Raw genomic sequence first — 18,133 nt, forward strand, 5'->3', positions numbered from 1 at the left:
CAACCGCTCCATTCTGTGATGGCTTGTGTTTGCAGAATCCCTGCTAAACCCCAGGTGTTGTACAGGAATATCTGCTGGTTAGATGTTCCACATGGCAAAAACATGTCCTGTTAGCTGGATGAAAAGCAGAAACCCCAACATCCTTCCACGTGTTGGTGTGAAGAGGAATGGGAATGCCCACACATCGGGTTGTGTGAGTCCCCTTGTGCAGAAACAGGGATCACTTTGGGTGTCTTCATTTCGTGGACTTGACTAGGATTGAGGTTTGCTGCTGGAGGTATGTAGGATATAGCCAGTGTTGTTTGGTCTGTAGTTTTGGTTTTTTTATTCAGTGTTTTTCAACTTTTCTTTGTACCTTGTGGCTGTACCCCTGCCCATTATTTTCCTGTCTGTCTCCCCCCGCCCCTCCCGTTTCGTAGTCACTGCCGTGTCCTCTGATGTCAAGGCTTGTAGAAGTGTGCAGTGAGATCTTTGGCCAGCCATTCCTGGGAGCCTTTGGAATGGTAATTGCATCAAGCTCATGCAAGTCAAGACCACTTGTGACTTTGCAACCTCCCATGGAGCCCAGAGTTGGTGGAGTAGTGGGATGGTTGTACCAGCTCCCATCTTCTCCTTGCTGTAATTCCAGTTGTTTTATAGAGCATCAGTTTTAGTTCCTTCTGTTCTGGCATGGCAAGCCTCTCTCCCTGCTCTGTGGTGCTCTTCAGAATACTCAGCCAACATTAAAACTTTCTCAATTTTTATTACTCAAAATTTTATTGCTGGAGTGTATAATGAGGAAAATTTGAACACAAAACATAGTCAACAAGGGATTTTTGGAGTAGTTGCTGTTGCTGAGAGTTGAACATGTCTGGCACAAGGCCATGGAGTCTGTACCCTCTCGTGGTCAGCAGCCTATTCTACAGCCACAGACTCTGTCCCCACTGTGAAAAGTGCTGCAGTCCAGCTGAGTGTGAGAACTGTGCTGTGGGAAAAAAGATTGCAATAGACATTGTTGAATAGACATTGGTTTGCTTTCTGAAAACAACTACGGTTTTGCTAAGTAATTAGACATTTTTTGCTAAGACATGAGATTTACTTATTTCAAAAATCACTAAAAATAGCACCTTCTTCTGCATTAGAAATTGCATTTACATAAATGCAACTTGAGGAGTCTTTAGATACTGAGTTCCAGAGGCTTCTGCAAAAATGTGCTGATGTTGCTTTATTGAAATATATTTTCTTCTGAAATTCATAAGTTTCTTTCGCTTCCCTCCCCTCCAAAAAAATTCATCAGAAGATAGATATCTTTCTCACTTTGTAAATCCAGACTGTGTAAAAGTGGCCTCCATGTAAATTATATTCCTACTATATCTCAGATTTAAAGACATGTAAAAACAAACTATGCATTTATCTATTCATACTACAAACTCTTTGATCCATATCTAAAATGCACTTTTCCCACAAGCTTACCCATTAGTCCTTAATTTTATAGAGAATTTTGAGCAATAAAAACTATTACAAGATCTGTTTTTATATGCCCACTTACAGATGCCAGGTAAAATGCTTCAGAGCCTGTGCCTGGTGCATGGGAAGCCTGAGTTTTAGGGAGCTTGTGTCCCACACTCATGTTTTTGAAGGCTACCCTTGATCCCACTGCTGGAGCTGCAGTCATGTTAGTGGGTGACTCTGGGTTTAGAAGAGGTATGAGCATTTTTATTCTGAGTATTTCAGTTTGGGTGGAGACTGCTTCAGAAGAACAGAAATTATTTTTCCCTCTGCCCTGAAAAACATTTTAGTGTTGCTTTTAGCAGTGGTGATATCCAGAGGAGACCATGGAGATGCTCCAGGGACTGGAGCCTGTCTGCTCTGGAGCCAGGCTGAGGCAGCTGGGGATGTTCATCTGGAGAAGAGAAGGCTCAGGGGAGACCTCAGAGTGCCTCCAGTGTCTGAAGGGGCTCCAGGAGAAGGACTTGGGACAAGGGTCTGGAGGGACAGGACAAGAGGGAATGGCTTCCCGCTGCCATGGGCAGGGTTAGATGGGATATTGGGAAGAAATTCCTCCCTGTGAGGGTGATGATGCCCTGAGGTTGCCCAGAGAAGCTTTGGCTGCTCCTGGATCTCTGGAAGTGTCCAAGGCCAGGTTGGACAGGGCTTGGAGGAACCTGGCATGTTGGAAGGTGTCCCTGCCCATGGCAGGGGTGGAATGAGATGAGCTTTAAGGTTTCTTCCAGCCCAAACCATTCTGGGATTCTGTGATGGAGAAGGCAAATTTTTCCAAGCCTTATCTGAGACCAGTTCTAAGGGAGAACTTCAATTTCTATAAAGCTACAAATTTGTATTTTGCTGACAAACTTAACAGTGACAACATACATAAATTGTGTATTTATCTTACAATTTTGCTGGCAGGATGTGTCAGCTGTGAGGTGTTTAGGTGGTGGATGTCAAGGTGCAATGTGAGTCATGGCACACATCCCCTCTTTCATAGAACTACACAGAAGTAACCAAATACCTTTTGGAAAGTCAGTTAAAACCTAAAACTGAAGCAGCTCTTTTCACTCCAGAATGTTTTATTTGTAATGGAGTTTATTTTGATGCTCTACTGTAAAAGTCTTGCACCTAATAGTACATTAAAAGTGTGACTTACTGCAGTCAAAATTTTAACCAGGTTTACAAAAGAGACAGACTTGGTGCAGTTTAGAGTGGGGAAACCAGTATATTAATTTGGAACACAGCTATCATTTCCATTACTCAATATCTATCTGGTTTCTTGGAGCATCTTGTCTTGCATATTTGGAGTTTTATTTCAGTTCACCTTCTGCATTTGCCATTGTAAATTTTTTAGTTGTAGTATCTGAATTGAGGCTTTTTTCTGGTTTAGGTTATTAAAGATGAGAAACTTTTGTGTGTTGCTGGGGTTTGTGTCTAGTTGGAATATTTTTGTTTTTCTTTGTTTTGCTCAATGGGTATTTTTAGTCAAGAGACTGTGTGTGCTTTTCTGTCCCACTCGTCCTGTGAGCTGGTGCTTCCAAACTGAAATTTCAGCTGTGTTCTGAGAGACTTTGTTGTTTGGTTCTGACATTCTGGTTGCAGTTGTTGATACATAATTATGGTATTTTAAGGTAAAGATTTGGAAGGTGACATCTGAGTCGCTGTGTTGAGCATTGGTGTTTGGAGTAAAACTGGTTACTGGGACAAACTGGACTGAGGAATGGTGAACCATGAAAGAGCTGCAGTTACCAATGTGCACAAGCCTCTGCAGTAGCAGAGAAGCTGCCTGGACAGGCTGAAAAGCTGCTCAGGCTTGAAAAAGGATGGTTATCTCTGTCCTGAAAATCCCAGTTCCTTTGAGGAAAGAGGAACTGAAATCTAAGTCCAGCATTCCTGAATGCCAAGGCTCTGTCATGACAGCAGCTGGGTAAGCCACAGTTTCAGCCTGCAGCTGAAATCTCCTCCAGAGCTGCTTGCTCCAGGTGCTGTCAATGCTCCAGAGTTGTATCTGGATAAAATACCAAGTTCTTACTTTTTGTTTTACTCCTTTAATATTTTTTCCTAACTTTGAAAATAGTCATCCATGTCTTTAAAGGCCAGCATTCAGCTTCCAACTCATACAAACACAGACCCTTTGGAACATTGCAAACCCTTCCTAGGGCATGAGAAACCTGGGTTTTGTTGCATGTAGGATAATTTTTTTTTTCTATAAGGAAGTCTTTTGAATATTGGAGTCTATGGACATATCTAAAGCTTCTGTCACAAAATTGGTATTTCCCTGGAGTAAAGGGCAAGCAGTGTCAGTGCTGCTAAGCTGTGGTACCACAGATGTTCTGTGTTAATGCCATGTTGGAACCATTGCTGGAAGGTCATTTTCAAGTTTAAAATCTGTATTTTGCTGTGTATCTAGAGCTGAGATAAATCAGCCCCATGAAACTGGAGGCAGAAGTTCTCAGGCATTTTCTGCTCCACAGACTGCAAATTATACTGCTGCTCCATGGCTCCAGCTTGCCAACTACACTGAGGAAATAAAAACCAGCATTTTTTAAATTCCTGCCGTTTTGTAAACTCAGCAGTTATACAGGGGTTGAATAATTGGTGAGTGTTGTAGGAATATTTGTTAGATTTTATTTTAAACCAGATTTTAGTGTATCAGTGCAGCATTTATCTTTATTTCTACTGCCTTTGGTGTTCTCTCTCATGTTTAATATTATTACTGTGCACATGAAGTGTTTAGTGCACATTCATATGTTTCAAAGACATGATGAAAATCTAAAGTATGCAAGAAATACTTAGATATTTTCAGTCATGGTTGTGAAATACAGAGAATTTGTGGAACTTGTGAAAGGAACACTGAATGTATTACTTTAATTACTTTAAGACCCTTAATCTGGCTCCAGTGGAGTCCCTCTGCACACCCTGCTCTGCATGCACAGCACATGCATGTGGTTTTATGTGTAGCTGAAAAAATTGAGCCAGTATCTTCCATTGGGAAGGACCAGCTTGATTTCATGTAAGTCCTTAACAGGGTGATATGGTGTCTGTATTTTGGAAGGAGTAATCTGTAGAAATCCAGTTATTATCTTGCCCTTCAATGCATTAAGCATGAAAAGAATCATGTTATGTTAATTAATGCTCATTTGCTGCTGTAAATGATAATCCATAGTGAGTTTTTGTATTTGAAACTTTTAATACAGATCTGGTTTGCTCATGAAGATTCTAGCAGGAATTCAGATCTGGTACTTCATTGCTTAAATGTGGTGACCAAATGTTATTGCTGGTTTTGCCTATGCACCAAGGAGAAGCGTTTGCTTAAAAAATACATCTGAAAATGGAACCTCCCCAAATTTCAGTGAACCCCCCTGCCATGTTTCCAGAAGCCAATGGAAGTGACCCATCCTGCCCTGCATCAGTCTGTTTCTTTGTCAGGCACTGGCAGCTCTATAGGCTGAATTAGTGCTGTTAATGATCATGTTGGGGCTTTTTCTAAGACTTTTTCATCTACACCATTTTCCTGTGAGTAATTGCTGGTACGTTATCTGTCAATGGAATGAGGAAGGTTGAACTGGTTTGCAAAATTTTTTCTCTCAGTCATACACAGGTTTGAGTTCATCCTTCATCTTCTTTTAACACTTGGACAAAAGCAAAATGCTGCTGCTGCTTGTTTCTTACCTGTAGCTGTTAGTGTTTTCCTTTAGCTGCTTCTTCCAGGAATGCTGCTAAATCCTGTATGTTTTGTAGTAACTGAAGCTCACCAGGTGCTCAGCTAATGAGGCTACACAACAGAGACATTGGGCAACCCAGCAGTGATAATTCTTGTCAAATCCAGCTGCTCTATCAGCAGGAATTACTGAGGCTAAAGCACACAGGGAGTCAGTGTGTAGGTGTGTTACACCTTCCTGGAGGCAATCCCAGCTGATTACAGAGATCTGGGCTCCACTTGGACTCTTATCAGGTTACAGAGGCAGGCTGGAGTCCTGGCCCTGCAGTGGATGTCCAGGGAGATTTCTCTGCTTGTTGATTTAAAACTAGGTGAAAAAAATCTGGTTCTCAATTATTAATTTTTTTGCTTGTTATGTATTTTAAAAAAATATATAAGATAAAGTACATTCCTTGTGTCCCTGAGCAATGCTGGATCTTCAAGATGACATCTTTTACAGGCTGTGCATCGATCAGAATAAATTTTAGGGAGCACAGACAGTTTTCAGCTTTCTTATTTTTGTTGACTGCCCCCTTCTGTCTGCTTCCCTTCTGCTTTCCTGGGTTGGTTTAACTCTGAGACATGATTAATAGTGTGAGTTTCTGTGAGTCATCTTGCTCTGAAAACTCTCTCTGGAGACTAAGTGTGCACTAACCTTTATGTGAAAAAATTTGGGATTGCAGAATAAGACTATATTTTTGAATAGTTTTGTGTGTTAGTGATAAGTAATTCGCCTGCTTAAACTGAGCATATGATTGAACTCCTTTTAACAGTGAAAGTTACAATTAGGAAAGGGTAACTAATCACCTTCATAATTCATACTTGTAATGCATACAGACTAATTAATAAAATTATTTTCTAACTTATCACAGTTTGGAGACGATGCTTACACTGTTTAACTGCCTCAAAGCTGCTTTTTGTTTTTAGGAACATTTCATTTGTTTCCCCCATTACTGTTTTATTATTAGATCATTGCACTGTTATGGAACTTAATATTTTTCATATAAAATAGGACATTCCTAAGAGTGGATTAATAACGTGGTGTTCATTTTCAGCTGTGAACAGCAGAGTGCCCAGTGGCTCCACCAGCTCCTCACACACTACGGAGTCGCCGACGCCCGAGCCGTGCCCGCAGGCAGCCAGCAATGTGCCCCCACAGTCTGTGCTCCCCATGTATCCATCCGTGGACATCGATGCACATGTGAGTAGTTGAGGTTGGCTTGGAGTGGATTTGCTTTAAAAAAGTCTAGTACTGTTGTAGAAATGTTAAAGTTGTCTTTGTTTTGAATTTCTGAACATCTGTTTCTTTTTCTTTCCTGTGCGTGAAGACTGAAAGTAATCACGACACTGCGCTGACCCTGGCGTGTGCAGGGGGGCACGAGGAGCTCGTGTCTGTGCTGATCGCCCGTGGTGCCAATATTGAACACAGAGACAAGAAGGGTAAGTGACATAGCACAGTTTGACCCTGAACTGTACCTTGAAACAGTGAATTTCAAAATGCAAACTGCATTCTTGCACTTCACGTAGTCACTTTGGTCATACACTGCCAGTGAGCTGCTGTCTGCATCTGAGTGGGATCTTAAGCAGATTTGTGAAATGTGAGGCACTTCTGTCCTTACTCACCCTCTACAAATGAGCTCAGCAGGCTGGATGGAGGAGCTGATGGGGGTAACCAGCCAGTCTTGGCTGTCAGAGCTGAGCGGTGGCAATTGTCAGATTGGGTATCATTGTTCTCAGGAACAGAGTTCAGCAAAATCTCACATCTTGTAGAGCTGAGAGAACTAAACCACCATGCCACATGTGTTGGAGCTCACATTGACCACTGGCAGTCAGCAACACATGCAGGGCAGATGTGGTCACTGGTTGGAGCTTAATTTAGCAGTAATTATGCAGAAAGCTGTCACTTCTCCAAGGAGAGGAGTTAGTCAGAACTTAACTTAATCCAAGCTGATCACTGCAAGCACTGTTTAAATTTCTTCTGAGCAGCATTTGGCTGGAATCAGAGCCTCAATGTGACAGGGTCAGAAGAGGGTTGAGAAAGTCTCTGAGATTGTGGCATCCAGCAGGAAACCCCCAGTCTGAGGAAGAGATGTGGTCAATAGAAGTCATTGTGAATCCATTTGTGCATTTCTGCTCCTTAATAATACTTATGAGACACTTAAGGTTGCTTTTTAATGCAATCTCCTGTTACTAGGTTTTACACCTTTGATTCTGGCTGCAACTGCTGGACATGTTGGTGTTGTGGAAATCCTTCTGGACAAAGGTGGGGATATAGAGGCGCAGTCGGAGCGCACGAAGGACACTCCGCTTTCCTTGGCATGCTCCGGGGGGCGCCAGGAGGTACACACCTGCCCTCACAGGGCTTCAAGGGGTTTTGTACACTATTGGGTTTCTTCTCTTGTTGTTACATCTGATTTATTTTTTTTTTTTCTGGAAAGTTTTTTAGCTGTTTCAGTGTAGCTAATTTAAGGTTTTTCCTCTTCCAAGAAAAGAAGAAGAAATTTAAGACTTTTTTTCTTCTCTCCCTTGTCTATCCCAATTTGGTTAGTTAGTGGTCACAGTCACTTGTGATAACTTGTGGTCTTTGTTCAGTCAGTGTATCCTCACATGGTAAGTACTTCTATGAGGGAGGCAGAGATTTATTGAATAACTTTATTCCCTGAGCACTTCCCTTACTCATCTTCACTGTTTTCAAACCTGAAACAGCTAGTGCAGGCACAAGGAGGAAAACTGGGATTTTGTGTGGGCAGTAGTGGCTTTAGTGACAATGCACAGGGCTAAGTACAGATTCAATGCAAGACACATTGTGTCTGTCTTTTAAGGATCTTTCTGAGTTCTGTCACATTTGTATATGTGTCTTGTTATCCAAATAAGATTTCTGAAATCCTTCCTGTTTCAGTCATATATATATATAGTACCTTAGAAGATGGCATGGAGATAGCCAAGAGCTCTGGAGTAGATTAATATAAGGATTAAAATAGTTAGCCAAAATTGGAAAGTTTCTATTTTACTTTTGAATTGCAGGTCTTTAACAGCAAAAGTGCTTCTCATAAAAAAAGGCAAGATCAGCATGGCCTGTTGTAGTAGCATTATATATTGAACAACTGAAGTCTTCTGTTCTTCCTCTTTGTTTTGTTTTTTTTTTTTTTTTTCTTTTCTTTATGCCAGAATCTACCTCTTATATTTCTGGCTTAGCAAGAGAGCCTTTTAATCTGGCTTGTTTGGAAATGACCTAGCTTATGTTAATAGTAAATTGAGGCCCACTTAAGTACAGTACATCATGAAAATGTTTTAATTTTCTCCCCTTTTATTTCTCTTAAGCAACTTCTGATAGAGGAGTCCTTCCTCATCCTGGTTCCATTAACATCAGTCACTCTGATTTTTACCACTTTTTTTTTTTAAGTTTGTATAATGCAGATAGTCAAACTTGGCTCAAGTGTCGTTTGAATTCAAGTGGTGAGATGAGTTTTTCTGAAAGAGATGCTCAGACATTGTGAGACATTATGGGAATAGGGTAGATTTAATGTTTTCAAACTTAGGATTCCCAGGAAGACTTCACTTTAAAGCCTTGCAGTTTCATTTAGGTGAAACAATCTTTCTGGCAGACAAGTGCTCATCTGCTGGGTTCATGGGCTGTGGGGGCTGTACAGAGATAGGGAAAGGTCAAGCAGAAGAGGGTGGAGATTTTCTATGGAATCTTATCTGTTGACATAGGAAACTGGTTGCACATTGGAAAGATTGTGATGGCATCCTCTCACTCCCTGGAGTGTCTGTTAATGCTTTTTCTGTCTTTTCAGGTTGTTGATTTGCTGTTGGCCCGGGGTGCAAATAAAGAACACAGGAATGTGTCTGATTACACGCCATTAAGCCTTGCTGCATCTGGTGGCTATGTTAATATCATCAAGATTCTTCTCAATGCTGGGGCAGAAATTAATTCCAGGTAATGTACCATGTGGCCAGCTGAGCTGCAGTGTGGCACAGGCACTCCCTTTTGGCTCCATCCTGATGCACAGGTTGGAATCTCAGGTGTTTTCAGACCACCTTGCAACAATCTTTTTACACTGATGGCTTCTAAGTTCATGTTATCTTAGTGCTTTTAAATCCTTTACTATCACAAACTTCATCTATCTTATACCTAAATTTTAAGGGATTTTAGTTTGCAAACCTGTTTTTTCCCTTTTCCACCATTCTGAGGTGTAAAAGTCAAACTATTTCCAATAGAACCATGTCAGAGAAGCAGCCAAGTGCTCAGGGCAGCTCTGTTTATTTGAAGATGTCTTTTTCAGGCAGAGAACAAATTTACACAGCAGTTCTCTTAAGCTTGCTCTCTATTCATTTTAATGAAAAACTTGCATCTATTCTAACACTAGACAGATCAAGAGAACTCTTAACTAGGGAAAGTTCAAGCTGCAGCTGTGCTAGAAGCAAGTTTTTCTTTGAAAAAGTCAGATGCAGCTTAAGGCTTATGTCTGCTTTGGCCATCAGAATGTCTTAACAGCTGAAATGTGTTTTCCTTGTTTATAAATTGCAATTGTCTATTGCATATAGTTCCTCTGGTGGTTTCTCCTAATCAATTAAAAATACTACTATTTTAGGTCAGTGCCCATATTTTGTGTGGGTTATATGTTCCTTTCTGACTTTCAACAAAACATTTTATTGCTCTTGGATACACTTACATTTCCCAGAGCTTTTCTTCAGCCGTGGGCACTGCAGTTTTGTTTTTTCCCCTTAGGACTGGCAGCAAGCTGGGGATTTCTCCTCTGATGTTGGCTGCTATGAATGGCCACGTCCCTGCCGTGAAGCTGCTGCTTGATATGGGCTCTGATATTAACGCCCAAATCGAGACCAACCGCAACACAGCCCTCACCCTGGCCTGCTTCCAGGGCCGGGCAGAGGTGGTCAGTCTGCTCCTGGACAGGAAGGCCAATGTCGAGCACAGGGCAAAGGTAAGTGGGGGATATGCCTTTCCTTATGACTTACTGCCTCTGAGTCATCAAGTTTCTTCAAATTTTCCTCTAACTTTGAGCCTCTCTGGGCTTAGAGGAGTTATTACATCAGAGCACTTAAATGTTCTGAAATAAGTGTGGTTTCTTTTAAAAAATAAAAACAGCATCAGTGATGATGTATTTTTTGCACTAGGGAAAAGCTGACTGGTCCTTCTGAGTTTATAATGAAACTTAGATTGACTCTTGTCTAGACTTTTTCAGGTTTAAACTTGACGTGATACTCAGTAACAGAACAGCTACAGATATTTTTACATGCAAGTGAAGTCTAGGCAGGAAGAGAATAGTGTTGCTTGTGATTCTCATATAGAACAGACTTCTTGTCTACAACCAGAGTAGTGCAGTCAAACTTTGTAAAGCTTTTACGTTGCTGTAGAACCCGTGGCTTCAGTACTGTGACCTTCTGTGCCTCTGAAATGCTCCACAGGTCCCATCCTTTGGTGCTCTGGGACAGCTTTGTGTCTCCTGCCATAAAGCAAGCTTAAAGCTTGTGTAGACAGCCAGACTGATTTCCCCAGCACAAAGGAATTTTTGGTAACTCCTAAGGCTGCTGAAATAATTGCTGTGTCTGTCTACCCCGCCTGCTTCTGGAATGACTGTGGCTGGAGAAAAGGGGATATGGATAAAAGCCAGCTCTCAAATGGTCAGTTGGGCATGTTAGCAGCTGGTGTAAGTTTTTTTAACAGTCTGACCTGGCAACTAAGTTGGGCCCAGATCAGTCTCAGTGCCAAGGGAGGCTAGAGAAAAGCTATAAAGCCAGTTTCTGAGTATTTTTGTAGAAACACTTGTGTCTTCATTTGAATCTGTTCTAACCTCTGTTGTAGAGATGTTGTTATAAACTTTGCATTTGCTGTTGAGACAGGTATCTGGTGGTGCTTAGTCAACAGTTTGCTTGGGTTTGTATAAGTCAAAGCCCAAGAGTGTTTGGGTTTTGGGTTGGTTTTGTTTGGTTGGTTTGCGTGTGGGTGTTTTGTTTTGTTGTTGGGGATTTTTTGTCTGGGTTTTTGGGGTCATTTTTAAGGAAGAGACTGCTTGAAGTTAGGCTCCTAAACTAAATATAAGCAGCTAAATAAAAATCTGATTTCCTTTTGTAGGAATCATTTATGTCTTATCTGAAGTATATTGTGCAGATTTCACAGAGTAACTCATTCTCTTTGCACAGACTGGTCTCACACCTCTGATGGAAGCAGCTTCAGGAGGCTATGCAGAGGTTGGAAGGGTTCTCCTTGATAAAGGAGCAGATGTGAATGCCCCACCTGTGCCTTCCTCGAGAGATACTGCTTTAACAATTGCAGCCGATAAGGGTCACTACAAGTTCTGCGAGCTCCTCATTAATCGGTAAATCATTTCTGCTCATTAAGTGCTTAAGGCCAGAGTGGGTGGGGCTCTGAGCAACCTGATCTCGTGGGTGACTTCCCTGCCCATGGCACAGGGATTGAAACAAGATGAGCTTTCGGGTCCCTTCCAACCCCAAGCTGTTATGACTAATGATTAGTGGTATATTTGTTCTGTATTCCTTTGTGGTAATACTGCTCTTGTTCATATTACCTCATGCACCTGAGAGCAAAGGGAATGGGAAGCTTTGAAAATAGGATGTTAAATCTGTCCCCTACTCTTCAGTGTTACCCTGGAGTATCTCACTATTGCAAAGCAGGCAGCTGGGACCAAAGGCAGGCAGACAGTGTCTGGCTTGGACAGCTTGTTTGTGTATGAATCCAGCAACTCCCACATGAGAATTTCCTCACTGTCATTTAGGGGGCAAAGCCTGGAAGTAGCTCTTGAGCTTTTCAAGCATAACCCAGTGTGTTGCTAAAATCTCAAAAGACTGTGGGTAGTCACCACACTTGATAATTTAAAGGTTACTAGTTGCATATCTCTGGTGCAGTAGGTGACATGAAATGTGTTCATTTCTGTCAGGGAAGTTTAAATATTCCCAGTGTCGCTACTCTACAGATGAAACAGCAACATTCAGGGACAGAATTTCTCATATATATCTCATAACTGTATTTCAGTTACAAAAGTTCTGTGTCCAGGTTGTACTCTGATGTTTTGTGATCTTGGTCTCTGACTTCCACCTTTACTCATGCCATTCCTGGATTTGTGTTTTCAGAGGGGCACACATTGATGTTCGCAACAAGAAAGGAAACACCCCGCTGTGGCTGGCAGCCAACGGGGGCCACTACGACGTGGTGCAGCTGCTTGTGCAAGCAGGGGCAGATGTGGATGCTGCAGATAACAGGAAAATCACCCCTCTTATGTCAGCATTTCGCAAGGTAGGAGACCAGCTTTTTTTATGTTTTCAAAACAATGCCTCTCGTTTCATCTTGAGTCCGAGTGCTTGGTTTTGGAAGAATCGAATATAACGTGGCAAAATTACTACTTTGATAAAATACCTACTTCAAAGTCATAATTACTGTACTTCACAGAGATCTAATTTTGGAGAGTTGAAAAACTTAGTTCCATGAATGATGTTAGCATTTTCATTTCCAGTTGTACACTGTGCAAAATCTTCGACTGTTTGAGATTTCCATATTTCTGCAGTCTGTACTGCTCGTTTCAGTCCTGCTTTGGAGATGAACACAATACCAGTCTGCAATAAGCCGTCCTGATTCCTTTGTGCTTCTCTCATTCTGTTCCTAATCTGTTGTGATGGGGCACTGTGTAGTCAGCTCTTCTGTCACCCACTGCCTCTTCTTGGCAGGAAGAACACTGCTTTGGGATGGTTCCATCAGTTGTGGTGTTGGATGCAAGGAGCATAAGCAGAGGAACTTATTAGCTGTAGCTGCTTTGCCTTTAACAAAATAGCAAATAAATGTGTGGCTTTTTTGACAAACAAAACTGCTGAGCTTGCCCTTGTTGTGACACTGCCTTGTTTTCACATAACTTCAGAAGCAATAGTTGGGGTGCTTTGTGTGGTTGCACAGTGTACCCTGGGAGCAGAGCAATGTGCTTGCCAGGATAGCATTCAGGTGGCTCAGTTTACTGATCTGACATAGGCTGAAATTGAACAGTCTAAGTCAACTCCATGGGGTGAGTGGCAAGAGAGTGGATTGGGTGACAAATGGTGTCTAAAGAGGGTTGTCTTGTGTCTTGGTTGCTACTAAAACCATGGAGATCTGCCTCTGGTCCTTGTATTTTAAAATAAAAAGTAACTTGTGGAGGAGCATGTCTTTGCCACCTTGAAGCAGAGCAGTGGCTGTGCTGTCAGCACTGAGCAAGCAGAAACTGCCATTCTTCCCAAACAGCAGCTTAACCAAAAATGTTCTTGTTATTTTCAGTGTTTTGCATAGAACTAAGGATATCAAACTTGTATTTTTGATTATGAATGTTGCCAGTTGTAAACAAAAGATGAGAATTTTCTTTGGTGTTCTAGGGGCATGTGAAAGTAGTTCAGTTCCTGGTGAAAGAAGTGAACCAGTTTCCTTCAGACATTGAGTGCATGCGCTACATAGCGACCATCACAGACAAGGTGAGTTGGACTTGGGGACAAGAGCCTGGCCTGAATTTCCAGCAAAAATATCCAAGGGAAATTCTTAAGTGTTCAAAAACTGAATACACATGTTTGCTCACATATATCTGTTTTGGAGATTTTTGCGTGTCTCCTTTTTAATACAGCACTTAAAAAGTAAATCAGCATTAGATCCCATTGTGTGAAATAGTTTGTATGCTGGTGAATAGGGGAGCTAATCCCATGTTTGTAGAGCAAGCCTCTCTCCTAAATTGTTGTTATGATGGTAATAAGACAAGTTTGCATTTCAGGACCTGTTGAAAAAGTGTCACCAGTGTGTAGAGACAATTGTGAAAGCTAAAGACCAGCAGGCTGCAGAAGCCAATAAAAATGCAACTATACTGCTGAAAGAGCTAGACCTGGAAAAAGTGAGTAGATAATTGCTGTTGTGTAACTGTGTTTGAACTGTGTGTGAATCTCTAGGCTGCATTTGATGCTTCTCAGGCTGTCTTCATGCTCTGACTGTGTCTGTGTTCCTTCCCTTAATCTATCATACAAGTGAGGCTGACAAATTAGAACTGACTTTGCTTCAGCCACTCCATTGTCCTTTTTAGGAAAGCTTGGACTTTCCAGTAGTTCCTTAGGCAGTAACTCTCTGGGAGCTCCTCAGCACAGAGGATGTGTGAGTAAGGGAGGTGTCCAGTCTCATGGTGTGTTTTTGTGGGTGTAAATCATAGTCCATAAGAATTTTATGGACTTGGAGTTGAGCAGATAGTGGAGAAAATCCCCTTGTTTCTCTGCTGAGAATACTGCAAATGGTTCTAGAGTACGACATTCTTGATTGAGCTCTCTTAATGGAGGTTCTTACAGTTTTTACAAGTTCCACATTAGTTTATTGAATTTTCTAAGTTGTGGACTTGTTAAGCACACATCAGTTGCTGTGCACAAAGAGTGCAGTAGATGACTGATTCCATATATTTAAGAAAAAAAGATTAAAACTAGAGCCATTAAGTACTGGCTTTTGAATCAAAGATATGAACATCACACCAAAAATATCGCTGAGTTTATTAAATGTTTGAGAAAGGACTGAGAGGGAAAGATCTTCCAGCAAAACTGTATGTTTTTAGTACTTCTGTTTTGGTTTTTACTTTGTTATCATTCCTTAGAAGTTTTGGGATCAGCTAGTCCTATGTTGCATAAGGTCGGTCCAGTTTCTGTGTAATGATTCAGTATTTGCCAAAGTCATTCTAGTTCACTGGACTCTCTCCTTTCTTCTTCCCCCCAGATTTCTAGGGAAGATCTGAATTATAAGTATAAGTTAATCTGTGTGAAAATGTTTAAATTTGGATTCTTTTCTCCTACATAGTCAAGAGAGGAGAGCAGAAAACAAGCTCTTGCAGCCAAAAGGGAGAAAAGAAAGGAAAAGAGAAAGAAGAAAAAAGAGGAACAAAAAAGAAAACAAGAAGAAGATGAAGAAAACAAACCTAAGGAAACTCTGGAACTACAAGAAGATGATGATGAAGAAGAAAACGATGATGAAGGTAAAGAGCAAATGTTTTTATGAACAATGCAGTTGTGGGAGTGCCATCTTTAACCATCAAGGTAAAGGAATCTGTTTGAAAGATAGTCAGTAAGGAGCATAACTTCAGCTGTAGAGTCTTCAGTGAGGACACTGATTTCTCTATTTTGTGGGTTCTGATTGTATATAAACTGCTTTTCTTTCAGTGGAGCAAGAAGTTCCTATAGAGCCTCCAAGTGCAACTACAACAACTACAATTGGAATTTCTGCAACTTCAACTACCTTCACAAATGCCTTTGGGAAGAAGAGAGCTAATGTGGTGACTACCCCCAGCACAAACAGAAAAAATAAGAAAAATAAAACGAAAGAGACTCCTCAGAATATGCAGATAATTTTGCCAGATCAGCATATATCTCTAGCACAGCAAAAAGCAGATAAAAACAAAATAAATGGAGAACCAAGAGGTGGTGGTGCAAGTGGGAACAGCGATTCAGATAACTTGGATAGCACAGATTGCAATAGTGAAAGCAGCAGTGGAGGGAAAAGCCAGGAGCTGAACTTCACCATGGATACGAACTCCTCGGAGCGGCGCTATGCCTCACTGCTCATCCCCTCTCAGGAAGAAAAAAACAGCACCTCTGCTTCCAAAACACCAACAAGGTGAGACTCTTCCTTCCCTGTGGTTTCACAAGGTTCCACCTATGCCTGTGTCAATTTTCTGCAGCTTAAGCTCTGCACCAGCTTTACATTCCCAGAGCCTAGAGAGACTGAGGCTGTGTTATTTGCATAGGTGTGTTAAGTTTGTTGAACACAATCTCTTAAAAATCTTGTAAGAACAAGATTTTTTGGCATTGGCTAGTTTTTAATACTACTTGAGCCAAATGGCCTTTTCTCTCTGCTCTTTTTAAGCATCCATGTTGTGTTGTCAGCTTTGTTGTAATAGACCTTAAAAGTGAATATGCAGAGAATTTAATAAGGAAGTGCCAGCTTTGCTTATCATCCACATACAGAAGTGGTTTTGTTACCTTTTGATTATTTTATGGTTTCATCATTAACTCATTTGACTTGCAATCTCTTTCTTTTAAGGAGAGAGGAAGTTGATGACTCTGAGCATTTCACCTGCCAGGTTGATGGCCAGTTTGATATAACCTTGTCAAGCCAGAGGTGAGAGTCAGAACAAGTCAGGGAACTTCCAGGGGCCACATAAATGGTTCAAAAGGTCATGCAATTGCCTGGGAATGTGCTGATAACTTTTACAACAGCACTTTCTGAAGAGGTCATTGGTCAGAAAACATAGATCATGTATGGGTCTGTAGTCTTTGTTTATTTTTACATCTAAGTAATACAAGTCAGATCCCCCATAGTTTTGTTCTCTCTTTCAGTTTTCTGCACTAAGGGAGGGAAGAGGGCAGGGAGGTTGATCTGCAGGTCACTGGGCTGACAGAGAGGCCAGCTTCAATAAGAGCACAGACATTGTGGCATCAAGAAGGACAGTGAGACAGGGCTGTTGTCAGACTGATCGAGACACTTGTCTGGGAGTGGGAAGAGAGGATATTTTTCTTTTACCTATTTTTCCCCAGATTCAAGTCAGAGGCAGAATGAGTGGATTTATCAACCCTTGTGGTTATAGGATGTTGTTTTAGGCTCCCATTAGGAGTGTTAAAAATTGGAATTTGTCTCTGTTCTGTTCTTCAGACATAGATTGTTTCTGCCTTGGACCTTTAATCCAAGGTTTGCTGCAGTTCACTGCAGCAGGACAAGTTAAATGCATCCTTCTGACTCCTTGTTAGAGGTGGTTCTTCTGGAAACACTTCATGCTACCAGTTTTAAGCTGCAGGAATGTAAACTGTATGCTGAGATACAGTTTATTCTGTAATTTGTAATCAGCCCCTTTCTGTTCCCAGACTTGATGGTGAAGGTCATTCGAATTCTTTGTCGACCACTTATAAGGCTGTTTCCCTGCCTCTGACCTCTCCAAATGTAAAGCTGAATCTGACCAGCCCAAAAAGAGGCCAGAAAAGAGAAGAAGGCTGGAAAGAAGTGGTTAGAAGGTAAAGATTTTATTACTATGTTTTAAAACTGTCTGTGAGCTTTTTAGCTTGTACATTATTCTCAAATACAGAATGTCCAGCAAGATTATATAACTGAAGAATTAACCTATAGGAAAATCTACTCCACTTTCTCTTGCAGTGCTGGGGAAACCAACTGCAGCCCTAATTTGTAGTAACTTCTTGCTAACTTAATGTGAACATGACATAAACATTGTATCTGGCATGAGAAAATAAAGAAAACCCGTGACTTTAGTGGGGGAAGGGAGCAGAGGGCAGTGAAAAGCCCTACAGCAGATGATTGCCCATGAACTAAAGGCTGAATGGATGTGAGTAGATGAGAGGCATATGGCCACTTCAAGGATAAAATTCATTTTACTTTGAAGTGACCTTGATCACTGACTCAGTGGAAAATTGTGTTACCTGACAGTGAGTGCTTAGAGATACAGTGAGATTTAAAGTTTTACTATAAAGCAATCTTTTCCTTTGAAAATGTACTGGGTTTTACTGTATGGCCATTAACACCCCAGTATCTCTTCTGTAACCTTTGTGTTGTCTACTGCTTGGAACTAGAATGATCTGGCTTTGCTTTTTTTGTTCTTTATCCAAAAGGAATATAGCAGGACATACCAGTGTCAGTTGCTTTGGGTTCTCTTAGGAAACCTTCCTGCTTTTGTGTTCTGCGGTGGCAGATGTGCCCATTTTGGTAAATTTTAGGCTGTGTGCAAAGAACATAATTGTACAGGGGGCTTAGTGCTTTTGGATTACTGGAATACACAGAGTGTTCTTAATAAAGGTTAAAAAGGCAGTTTAATATGAAAATTCATGTGTTTGAACTCTTAAGAGTTGTTTGCTGTGGTCACCAATGAGGCTCTCCACAGTGATCTTACTGGGTGTGTGGTGGCAGCCTGGCCACCACCTGGGGAATGGTGCAGGCAGGAACCC

At 41.3% G+C, this 18,133-nt stretch overlaps 1 protein-coding gene across 19 annotated transcripts in view; it reads left to right on the forward strand.

The window, feature by feature from the left end:
• Positions 1-18,133, forward strand: part of LOC306808682 (ankyrin repeat and KH domain-containing protein 1-like) — a 98,726-nt gene that overhangs the window by 64,330 nt on the left and 16,263 nt on the right. For 16 of the 19 annotated variants that reach the window (XM_079319488.1, XM_079319471.1, XM_079319489.1 and 13 more), the window contains 13 exons: positions 6,226-6,371; positions 6,499-6,610; positions 7,365-7,510; positions 8,968-9,110; positions 9,903-10,116; positions 11,336-11,511; positions 12,284-12,446; positions 13,547-13,642; positions 13,933-14,049; positions 14,988-15,162; positions 15,347-15,800; positions 16,227-16,304; positions 17,045-17,191. In XM_079319488.1, coding sequence (XP_079175614.1) covers positions 6,226-6,371; positions 6,499-6,610; positions 7,365-7,510; positions 8,968-9,110; positions 9,903-10,116; positions 11,336-11,511; positions 12,284-12,446; positions 13,547-13,642; positions 13,933-14,049; positions 14,988-15,162; positions 15,347-15,800; positions 16,227-16,304; positions 17,045-17,191 — 2,167 coding nt within the window. Of the gene's footprint in view, positions 1-6,225; positions 6,372-6,498; positions 6,611-7,364; positions 7,511-8,967; positions 9,111-9,902; positions 10,117-10,600; positions 10,810-11,335; positions 11,512-12,283; positions 12,447-13,546; positions 13,643-13,932; positions 14,050-14,987; positions 15,163-15,346; positions 15,801-16,226; positions 16,305-17,044; positions 17,192-18,133 lie in introns of those variants that run through there. The other 3 variants (XM_079319482.1, XM_079319484.1, XM_079319481.1) reach the window with 2 other exon arrangements.

This window comes from Erithacus rubecula (assembly GCF_903797595.1).
Source record: "Erithacus rubecula genome assembly, chromosome: 16".
Lineage (NCBI taxonomy): Eukaryota > Metazoa > Chordata > Aves > Passeriformes > Muscicapidae > Erithacus > Erithacus rubecula.